The sequence below is a fragment of the Sorex fumeus genome, unplaced genomic scaffold (genome assembly GCF_029834395.1).
Source record: "Sorex fumeus unplaced genomic scaffold, SorFum_2.1 ptg000098l, whole genome shotgun sequence".
Lineage (NCBI taxonomy): Eukaryota > Metazoa > Chordata > Mammalia > Eulipotyphla > Soricidae > Sorex > Sorex fumeus.
Genome location: NW_026606155.1, coordinates 43,292,936 through 43,305,360, shown reverse-complemented (window position 1 = coordinate 43,305,360; position 12,425 = coordinate 43,292,936). Strand labels below are relative to the sequence as shown.

At 38.9% G+C, this 12,425-nt stretch overlaps 1 protein-coding gene across 1 annotated transcript in view; it reads right to left on the bottom strand.

The window, feature by feature from the left end:
* Window positions 1–12,425, bottom strand: part of TXNDC16 (thioredoxin domain containing 16) — a 127,530-nt gene that overhangs the window by 20,549 nt on the left and 94,556 nt on the right. Inside the window, 3 exon segments of the mRNA XM_056133899.1 lie at window positions 3,521–3,602; window positions 6,820–6,956; window positions 7,544–7,712. Coding sequence (XP_055989874.1) covers window positions 3,521–3,602; window positions 6,820–6,956; window positions 7,544–7,712 — 388 coding nt within the window.

The window sequence follows — 12,425 nt, the reverse complement described above, 5'->3', positions numbered from 1 at the left end:
CGAATCAGACGTTTACATTTGAATAGATGTGGCTCACTGCCGGCAGTTTCTATCTTCGTTGTCTACGCACCAACATCTCATTATGATGAAAGAGAAATTGAGAAGTTCTACATGGAGCTGGAGAAGTTCTATAAAGAAGATCACACCTTCTACAAGATCATTGTGGGTGATTTTAATGCCAAGATAGGCCCGAGAAGATCAGCTGAAGAACTTCACATCGGGACCCATGGCCTAGAATGGAACGAACAGGGTGAGAGACTGCCTGAGTTCATCATGTCGACCAAGACCATCCATGGTAACTCACAGTTCCAGAAGGCAGAATCTAAACGTTGGACATGGGAGTCTCCCGGTGGACGATTCCACAACGAAATAGACCACATCATATTCAATCGAAGGTTTTGCCTGACCGATGTCGCTGTTGTCCCAAAATTCTGAATGGGATGGGACCACCGTCTCCTTCGTGCAAAATTCTACTTCACAGAGTGGAGAGAAAGGGCTGCAAAGTTTAAAAAGAGAACTCCCAGAATGACCACCAACTGGGACCTCTTTGGCACTATTGCGGCAACATGGGAAGATGCCATTGTTGACAACATTAACGAGGAATACGATCGACTGGTACAGCACCTCCATGAATGTGTGAGGAACGCCAAGAGAGAGATAGCCACAAAAAAATGCCTGTCTTCGAAAACTCTTGAGCTTATTCGCCAACACGGTTTGGTGCATGCCTCAGGCAACCGCAAGCTAATGTCCGAGCTCGCAAAACAGTGCAGAGATGCGATCAAGGAAGACCTCAAAGAGAGAAGAGCAGAAGTGCTGGTAGATGCGGCAGAAGCCGGGAAAAGTATTCGTAACGCCTGCCTGTCCTTTGCCAACTACAAGACCAAGATGACTGCCCTCCGACGTCCTGATGGATCCATCACATCCTCCAGAACAGCAATGGAGAAGATTATCCATGACTTCTACTCAAATCTCTTTGATAGCCATGTCCACTTGCCGACATACCAAATTCCACAGGATGGATATGTCGTTCCCAACGTTCTCCCTTCCGAAATCCGACACGCCATTTTGTCAGTAAAGAAACAAATAGCACCCAGCCCAGACAAGGTCAGACCTGAACACCTGAAGAACCTGCCATCAGTACTCATCAATACACTGGCTCGGCTCTTCACACGCTACCTGTCTGAATGCAAGGTTCCGTCCCAATGGAAAACCAGCAGGACCGTACTACTGTTCAAGAAGGGAGACATCCATGACATTGGCAACCATCGCCCTATCTGCCTATTGTCTGTCATCTACAAGTTGTTCACTCGAGTCATCCTAAATAGGATTGGCAGAACACTAGATGAAGGACAATCATGCGAGCAAGCCGGGTTCCGCAAAGGATTCAGCACCATTCACCATATCCACACGATAACAAAACTCATTGAGGTTTCTCGGGAGTTCAAGATGCCGCTCTATCTAACATTCATTGATTTAAAGAAGGCCTTTGATTCTGTTGAGACGGAAGCGGTCATTGAAGCCCTAGCCAATCAGGGCATTCAAGCCCAATATATCAAGATCCTCCGTAAGCTGTATTGTGGATTCACTACCAGGATCTCACCATTCTACAAAGAAGTAATCATTGATGTCAAGAGAGGGGTTCGGCAGGGTGATACCATTTCACCAAAACTCTTCAGTGCCACCCTCGAGAACATTATGCGACGACTGGAATGGGAAGGAATGGGAGTGAAGATAGATGGTCGGCAACTACACCACCTCCGCTTTGCTGATGACACTGTTTTAATAACACCAAACATCAGCCAAGCGGCACAAATGCTGACCGACTTTGACCATGAGTGTGGAAAAGTAGGACTACAGCTGAATCTTACGAAGACAATGTTTATGAGAAACAGCCTTGTTCCTGACGCCCCATTCGCTCTCAATGGAATGACCGTCTCCGAATGCAACAGCTATGTGTACCTAGGTCGAGAAGTCAACATGAAAAATGACCTGGCACCCGAGCTGCGCAGGAGGAAGAGAGCAGCTTGGAACGCCTTCAAGAACGTCGAAGAAATAGCTAAGAGGATGAAGAACCTCCGGCTCCGGGCACATCTCTTTGATTCCACTGTTCTTCCTGCATTAACATATGCCTCAGAGACCTGGGCCCTACGCAAACAGGATGAGAACGCTATTCAGGTCTCCCAAAGTAGAATTGAAAGAGCTATGCTTGGAATATCACGTTTCACTCAAATGAGAGAAAGAATCCTGAGTTCCGACATCCGTCGACGATCAAGAATCAGGGACGCTGTCTCATTTGCCAAGGTGTCAAAAATGGGCTGGTCACGTAATGAGATTTAAAGACGACCGCTGGACTAGAGCTGTTACTGACTGGATTCCACGGGATGTCAAAAGACCGCGTGGCCACCCACCTACCAGATGGTCAGACTTCTTCATCAAGATCATGAACGATCGGTTTGAGGTTCTTCATGTTCCCAGAGCGAACAGATGCCATTGGGCTACACTAGCACGCGACAGGGACAAATGGAGACGTTACTGGAGCCCGCTCGAAAACTTGCATATAAGTGAATTAACATGGAGAGTATCATGTTAAGTGAAATGAGTCAGAAAGAGGGGGACAGACATAGGAAGATTGCACTCATTTCTGGAATATAAAGTAACAGTATGGGAGACTTACACCCAAGAATAGTAGAGATGAGTACCAGGAAGATTGCTTCACAGCCTGGAAACCAGCCTCACATGCTGGGGGGGAAAGGCAGTTCAGATAGAGAAGGGACCACCAAGTAAAGGATGCTTGGATGACCCACTCTAGATAGAAGATGTGTACTGACAGTAGACTATAGACCAAACATGAGGGCCACTTAATACCTGCATTGCAGACCACAAGACCCTAAAGGAGAGAGCGAGTAAAAAGGGAATCTGCCTGCCACCGAGGGGGGGGGGTTGGGGAGGACAGGATACTGGGAACATTGGTGGTGGAGAATGGGCATTGGTGGAGGGATAGGTACTCGATCATTGTATGACTCAAACATGAGCACGAAAGTTTGTAAGTCTGTAACTGTATCTCGCAGTGATTCATTAAAAAATTAAAAATTAAAAAAAATTAAAAGTGCCTGCCATAAGGGACAGAGACAGGCTGGGGGGGGGGGGGGAGGGGCAGTGGTGGCAAGAGGGAAACTGGGGGTATTGATGGTAGGAAATGTACACTGATGGAGGGATGTATGACTGAAACCTGATCATAAACAGCTTTGTAACTGTGTATCTCATGATGATTCGGTTTTTCAAAAAATATTAATAAACAAAAAGATTCTAGCCAGGAGTAACCTCTGAAAGCTTCTAAATGTAGCCCAAGCTCTCTTCTACCCACCCCAAAGTATTCTAAATAGCTTGGTAGTACTTCCCTAGAAAAAGATTAAATTTCTGTTGCTATCTTATAATATTCATTCATCAACTATGTAAAGACAAACAATTTATTATTTTGCAAACTCCATCCTCTGCCAAATTATGAAAACAATAAACTTACAGTATAAAAACATCTTCTTTAGAATAAATTCCAGTGATAACACATCCTTTTAGGTACTTCCCTGCTTCAATGAAATCTTTTGCTATAAATGTACAGACAGAAAAATCAGAAACATTTAAAATTTTGGTTTAAATTTAAACTATGGGTGATTCTTACTGGTAAATGATTTACAAATGAGAGAACTTTAATACTAGTTAATTACAAAGATAAATATTTATGTACAGCCTTACATAACTTAGTGGTTCTGAAATAAATGTCTTTTATGACAGCTGATTATGAAGAAATATAAATTGATGTAATATAACTGCCACTTTCCACATGTCAGACGAGCCTCATGCATGAAGGAACTGGCAGAGGAACCCAGGCCTGCGGAACCCGGGGCTGAGATCTCCAAGCCTGCTCGGACCGGGACTGGGCCTCCTCCACCCAGATCCCCCCATCTTCTAATAGGTAGTCATTACACCCACCAACTGCCTCCCTTCCCCCCTCCCCCGGTGCTGTGTTATCCCATAAACGGCCAAGACCCAGAGACTATAAAACCCAACTCCCGGAAACTCTCATTATCTAGTTCTTACTCTTGGAGAACCCGGCAGGCTACCGAGAGTATCCTGCCCGCACAGCAGAGTCTGGCAAACTCCCCATGGCATATTCGATATGCCAAAACCCAATAACAATGATGGGTCTCATTCCCCTGGCCCTGAAAGAGCCTCCAATGTGGCACTTTCTAAACTCTCAGGGCTAGGACGAAGGAGATGTTACTAGTGCCTGCTGGAGGAAATCGATGAACAACGAGATGATAGTGATACAGTGAATATAACTGTAATCTCTAAACAACTACACTATAAATGCAATTTATAATATTTATAACACTCTAATCATATTAAATTGCTAAGTAAATATTTATTACTTTTTTATTTACTTTAAGGTGGATTAGATGAAGACAGACATCATGTATGCAGTCAAGAAAGAGAAGTAGGTGAAATTACACACACATAATCCCAGAATTTAAAACCTCCTATGTGCAAAACACAATACCTATGTTAAGGTTTTCCACATATGGGGATTTGTATCTTCTTTTTGAATCTGTCCTGTCTCCTATTTTATGCTGATAAGTAATCTTAGAAAACTACACTCCTATTTCCATACAATTTTTACATGCAAAAGCCTTTTACTCAAAACCAGGTTTCCTAAAAGACTCTTCATGAATCTACTTGTTGATGTACTCCATCTTTGTTGGATAGTCTCTCTAAGACTGCAGACCCTGGGTGCACAGACATTTCCGCTAACACAGAATGCAGACTCTCCTCCGAGTATTTAAAATCAGGTATATTATTCTTTTTGTTAGAACTTTATTCATAACATATCCCAAAATTAAATATAAAGACATATTAAGTCCTAAAAATACATACTAACCATAAATATATTTTAATAGAATTATGGTAAATTACAAAGTTACAAGGTCATTCATGATTGAGTTCAAAAGAAATACATAAATTTAGTAATACTGCTTTTTTTCACTCACTCACATTTTACTTATACATACATTTACCTTTTCTATTTTTTTTAAGTTCAGATAGCAAAACAGTTGGGAGGTAGTAACACTTAAGTAACTAGATTTGCTTCCAGTTCCTAGGTCTTCATTTCTATATTCAACATTTAACAAAATGTGACCGGAACTCCTTGGATAAATGACTGATTTCAGAATGGGGCTGAGAAAATATTAAAACAAAGGGCACATTCAACAAACAACAAAGAATGTCAAAAGAATGGAAACAGATTGAAAAGGTGTGCACAGTCTAACTTGGAACAATATAAACAAATAAATGATAGTAACTGATTGTCATTCATTGATTGAACAAGATTTCAGACATCCATTACAATAGAAAAAGGTGAAGGGAAAATTCATTCTTACAGTAGTGTGCCCACAAATAAATGGAGGAATTATAATACTCCATCTAGACTTATCATTTTGCAGGCAATGAATTTTAAAACTGAAGTGTAAAAGCTGATTGGAAAAACAGAACCTTCACAAAGTTTTACATGATCTCCATACAGCATACTTATAAATTATAAAGAAAAACAAGTAACTTTCAGTAAAAAGAACTGGCAGAAACACCAGTGAATAAAAGACAAAAGTAAGTTCCCGAGCACTACTAGGTGTGGTCCAAAAAATAATTTAAAAATGAATAATGCATATAATATGCAATTTACAAAATACAATCTATGCCCATTAAACACCCTACTTAAATATTTTTCTGCTTCTTAAACAAAGATAATCTTCAGTGGACATAAAATCCTGTTTCTGGATAAATATATGACTGTACTCAAAAACTTTTAAAGACTTTTTTAGATTAAAAAAAAGAATTGCAAACCACAATGCCCAAAAAGAGAGAGAGAGAGTGAGTGGGAGAAGGAGGAGGGAGGGATACGGGGGGAGGGGGGTGAGAGAGAGAAGAAGAAGAAGAAGAAGAAGAAGAAGAAGAAGAAGAAGAAGAAGAAGAAGAAGAAGAAGAAGAAGAGGAGGAAGAGGAGGAAGAGGAAGAGGAAGAGGAAGAGGAGGAAGAGGAAGAGGAAGAAGAAGAAGAAGAAGAAGAAGAAGAAGAAGAAGAAGAAGAAGAAGAAGAAGAAGAAGAAGAAGAAGAAGAAGAAAATTGTCTGTTATAGAGGCAGGCTGGCAATATAGGGGGAGTTGGGGGAGGTGGGAGAGAAACTGGGGACATTAGTACTAAGAAATGTATTATGTGGAGGGATGGGTGTTGGAACACTGTATGACTGAAACCCAATCATGAACAGCTTTGTAATAGGCTACTCATGGCGATTCAACAAAAAATTTTAATACATATGAAATTAATGGAAGCCTATGTCTAGCAAATACTAAATTCTATAGGATAAACATCTAATTAAATAGCAATTAATACTATTATAAACAGTCAAAATACTATTATAAATATCAAAAAATACATACAAAACCTAAGTTAAAAAACGTTCTTACAGCAATCTTTTAAAACATTATTATTAGTTTATGGTGAACAATTAAATTTTGAGTTATTCATTTAATCAAATGCCATACAGCAATGATACTTTGAAGAACATTAATAACATGGCAAAAGTACAGCAGTATAATATTAAAAACAGCAAGACACTGACCTGGATATACAATACTACCATACTGCTTTATTTATATCAAGTACATGTAAGTGTGCAATTTATTTATAACTATATATACAGGGATATATTTTTTTTAAAAAAAAGCAAACAAAATTGTATAGTGTATAATTCAGAGGTTAAATTCTACTCACCTGTTGTCATGGTAGGACTAAATAGTCCCAGTACTGATACACTAGAATAGGAGATAAGGTCTTTATATAACACCCCACTTAAATATTCTTCTGCTTCTTGAACAGAGGTAATCTTCACTGGACATGAAATCCTATTCCTGGATAAATACATGATTATACTCAAAATTTTAACTTTTAAAGATATTTTTCAGATAATAAAAAAATAAAAAATTACTAGAATCCTATGTTTAGCAAACATAGGATAAGCATCTAATTACGAAGCAATTAACACTATTATAAACAAAATATTACTCTTATTAAACAAATTTTCTATCTCCCCAAAAAGGATGGATAAAATGTCTTTATCAAAGTTTATCCTGTGACCTCAATTATAGTATCATCTCTATCATCCCTAAGTGTGCCAATGAAAATATAAAAATTGTTTAAAAATTTTTTATTTAAATATCATTATTTACAAAGTTGTTCATACATAATACAGTTGTTTCAGGTACACAATGTTCCAACACCAAGCCCACCACCAGTGTGACTCCACTGTCTACCAATGTCCCCAGTTTCCCACCCTCCTGCCCACCAAGTCTGCCCCTTAGCAGGCCCAAATTTACTTTATATTGCTTATTACAACAAAGAGGTAGAGAGAATTATCAGAAAATAGATCAATAAAGGTCAACTTGTGACAAGTTTTACAAGCCAATTCTATAACCTCATGATAAAGCTGAATACTTACAAGTGGATAAATTTTAGAAGGGCTTCAGTTCCTAGCATACCAGTATAAGAAACTGGGTTCTCCCCTTCCTTGTATATCTTTACAGCAGGAAATTCAGTAATATTTTGCTTAATACATACATTAGACCAATCTGCACAGTTTACTCTAGTAAGCAACATAGTAGATGTGCCTAAAGAAGAAAATGCACATTTTATGTAGCATAGAAAACCACTGTTGAGAACCATCAATATATTTCCCATTCATTTGAAACACTCCAACTCTCAATCCTTGATTTCTGCACCTTCGTCTCCTGTAGGCTTTTCTCCTACCTCACTAGCTAGTCCTTTTAATCCTTTTTCAGGTTCTTCTGCAAAGTAGAGCCTCTGTTTAAGGCTCAGTTTAAGCTTCCTTTTTCTGCTCCCTAGACAATCTCAGTGACCATCAACACATAATGAATCCTAAATGTGATGTAAATTTAAAGCTCTTTCTTTAAAGTTTCTAATGTAGGACTAGTAGATGGGATTATGGTCAAATCCAGGTTGAGTTTTTTTTTTAATGAATCAGTTACAGATTTACTAACTTTCATGATTATGTTTCAGTGATACAATGATCGAGTATCCATCCCTTCACGAGTGCCCATTCTCCACCACCAATGTTCCCAGTATCCCTCCCACCACTCCCACCCCATTCCCCCACCCACCCATCTCTGTGGCAGGCACATTCCCTTTTACACTCTCTCTCCTTTTGGGTGTTACGGTTTGCAATACAGGTAATAAGAGGCCATCATGTTTGGTCTATGGCCTACTTTCAGCACGTATCTCCCATCCCAAGTGAGCCCTTCACGTATCACTCACTTAGTGGTCCCTTCTCTATCCCAGCTGCCTGGGAAACCCCAGCACGTGAGGCCGACTTCCAAGCCATGGAGCAATCCTCCTGGTTCAGCCTTTTTTGGAAAACAATATGGACATCTCTCAAAAAAAAACTAGAAATAGAGCTCCCATTTGACCCAGCAATACCACTTCTGGGAATATGTCCTGGAGATGCAAAACAACACAAAAACACAGTAGAAATGGCATCTACACTTGTATGTTTACTGCAGCACTATTTACAATAGCCAGAATCTGGAAAAAACCTGGATGCCCAAGAACAGATGACTGGTTAAAGAAACTTTGGTACATATACATATACACAATGGAATACTATGCACCGGTTAGAAAAGATGAAATCATGAAATTTGCATATAAGTGGATCAACATGCTAAGTCAGATGAGTCAGAAAGAGAGAGAGACAGACAGACATAAAATAATTGCACTCATTTGTGAAATATAAAAGTAACAGAATGGGAGACTAATACCCAAGGATAATCGAGATAAAGGCCAGGAGGATCACTCAAATCCAGGTTTGATCCTTAGTACCTCATGGTCCCCCAAGCATCACCAAGTGGAGCCCTAAAGGCCTGGAGGCCCACAGCACTGCCCAGGTGTGACCTGCGTAATCCCAGGTACTGCAGAACAAAGTAGTATCCTTACTATTCTATTTCATCAAAAGAAACATTAAAACATAAAACCAAATATGGCTTTCTTTCAGCATATATGAATTAACATTTTTATTCTTATACAACTTAGAAAACAAAGTAACATCTTAAATGCTTCCTCACTCCTAAATCCCCCAGGACTAATAAAGTTTGTCCTAAAATTTTACCACCTACATTTCTAATTTTGACCATTTTTATTGATGTACTAGGATTTATGATACTATTAATTATGCTTTTCACACATACATCATTCCAACACCACACCCATCACCAGAAAGCCTGCTACCTTCTACCAGTTTCCAAAGGACCACTCCAAATCCACCTCCCATGAAGCTCAGTTCTATCATTAAAAAAATGATGATGAATTTGACCATAGTACCTTTACTATGTGATTTTTTTATCCCACATATTAGATTTTTTTTCAGTTTTATGTATAGATGGTAACACCTACACATTGACAAAAATAAACCCATGAAATCCCACAGAATTGTAAATCAGTAACTTAATTAATTTTTAAAAACTATCTTTCTCTACAAATATACAAATTTTGGTGTTTGCTCGAGCGGGCCCAGTAACGTCTCCATTGGAGACTTTGTTGTTACTGTGTCTGGCATATTGAATACTCTCGGGAGCTTGCCGGGCTCTCCGAGAGGGGCGGAGGAATCGAACTCAGGTCGGCCATGTTGGCTGCGTGCAAGGAAGACGCCCTACCCGCTGTGCTATCGCTCCAGCCATTATGTATAAAATTATATTTTAGAATATTATAAATAATTATGTGCTAGTGCACTTTAAACTTTATATGAATTATATAAATCCTATATATAAAATTTAGTATGAGTGAGAAGAATTAAGAAATTTGAAGGAAAAAGTATGAGTAGGTATATGACAGTGTGTTTCAGAGGCTGGAGAGATAGTGCAGCAAGTAGGACACTGCCTTGTGCCCCAGCACAGGCTTGATCCCCAGCACTCCATTTAGTTCCCTGACCACCACCAGGCATAAACCTGAGTACAAAGTCAGAACTAAGCCCTGAGCACTGCAGAAGTAAGCCCTGAGCCTAAACCTCCCTCCCAAAAATATGTTTAATGCTAAGAAGGGGAATTCAGTCTTTATGCTGGAAAATATTTTATTATAGATAATGCTTAAGTATCTGCATTAGTAAGTCAAATATTGTGACAAAAATCTCTGATCAAAAAAACAATACCTGATCAAACAAAAAATATTTGTTATTGAAAAATGTGTAAAATCTCTCTCCTATCTTTTTTTCAAGGAGTACCTCTGACTCACATCAGATTCCTAACATTTTTCCCTACTGTGGTAATATTGGTATACAATACATTTTTGAGTACAGGCTCATACCTTTACAAATACATATTATCACACCACACTCATTACCCTGGGCCAATAAATATTCATCATATCCACTGGTCTCCCTCCACCTTTTGTTCCCTCAATCACCGGACTCTATTAACCTCAGTCTAGAATCCATATGAGTGAAATCATCCAGTATTTGTCTTCTGATCCACTTAGCTTAGCATCATCTCCTCCAGTTGCATCTCATATAGTAAAGTTTTATTCTTGTTTTCACAGCTTAGTAGTATTCCAGTATGTCTACATACCACATCTTTACAGTGACCCTTGTTGGTCATTTATATTGTTTCCATATCTTGGCTACTATTAATAGTGCTGCAATGAATACAAGTGTGCAAATCTTTCTGGATTAGTGTTTTTACATTTTTGAACATATATCTCGGAGTGGGTCAGCCATGTTGGCTGCGTGCAAGGCAAATGCCCTACCGTGGAGCGATAGCACAGCGGTAGGGCATTTGCCTTGCACGCAGCCAACATGGCTGACTCATGTTCAATTCCTCCGCCCCTCTCGGAGAGCCCAGCAGGCTACCCGTGACCTATTCGATATGCCAAACACAGTAACAAAAAAGTCTCACAATGGAGACGTTACTGGGCTAGCTCGAGAAAATCAATGAACAACGTTGGGACAGTGCTTATCTCGGAGTGGAACTGCATGATCATATGGTAGATCTATTTTTAATAATTTGAGGAAACTCGTATTATTTTTCATAGAGGACACACCAGTTCGTGTTCCTATTAACAATGTATGAGGGTATTTCTTCCTCCGTTTCCTCATCAACACTTGTTTTAAGTATAGAATGTCTAGAATGTCACTATTTTCACAAATATTAAATGACAACTTATTGGATTTGATTTTACATTTCCCTAATAATAAATGATGATGAACACCTTCTCCTGTGCATATTTGCCATCTCTATGTCTTCTATTGAGGTTTTCTAATCAGTTCTTCTGCACATTTTAGTTGATTTGCTGTTGAGCTGGAAGATTGCATATATTGCATAGTAACCCCTTTTCATGTATATATGCATACACATACATATATGTGTATATATACATTCATATAAAGCAAATATCTCTTTCATTAAGAAGTCTTTTCATTTTAATGATAGTTTCTTTTGGTGTACAGAAGTTTTCATTTGGTGTAGTTACATTTGTTTATTTTTGCATTTGTTTCCTAAGCTACTAAGTTGAGTACCCAAAGACATTGCTGAAGCCAATGTGATAGGCAGTATTGACTGTTTTCTTCTATGTATTTCATGATTTCACTGGTTCCTATGTGCTTAACAATCCATGCTCCATTCTTTATCTCTTTGTGACATTATGCAGTCATATGTGCAGCTGTCTGAATAACATTTTCTATCAGAAGAGCTTATTGAGTAAAGACTGTTTTATTCACCATTAATTTTTCAGTACCTAGGGCATTCACTGCATAGAAAACACCATAAATATATATTAATAAATAAAACTCATGAAACTTCTAAGGCTTCAAATTCCCAATGCTGTTTAAATATTATAGTTATTTTCAACCAAAAAAAAACCCCCAAGAACAGATGCCAAAAGAGAAATTTCTATTTGCTAAATAGTAATACATGTACAGTTCCCGAAAAGATGAACTATTAGAAATAGATTTAAAACCAAATAAAATAAGCATTGCACAACTCAGTTACTGAAAGAAAGGAAAAACTTCTAACAAAATGAAACTTTAACATATTAGGTCAAAGAAATAATGTTTGACGATAGATTTAGGATCTATCCCAACAGTCAGCACTGTTAGCACTGTCCTCCCATTGTTCATCGATTTGCTCGAGCGGGCCCAGTAAAGTCTCCGTTGTGAGACGTTGTTACTGTGTTTGGCAGATAGAATATATCACAGGTAGCTTGTCAGGCTTTGCCGTGTGGGTGGGATACTCTCAGTAGCTTGCCGGGCTCTCTGAGAGGGGCAGAAGAATCCAACTCGGGTCAGCCCAGTTGGTCACATACAAGACAAATGCCCTACCTGC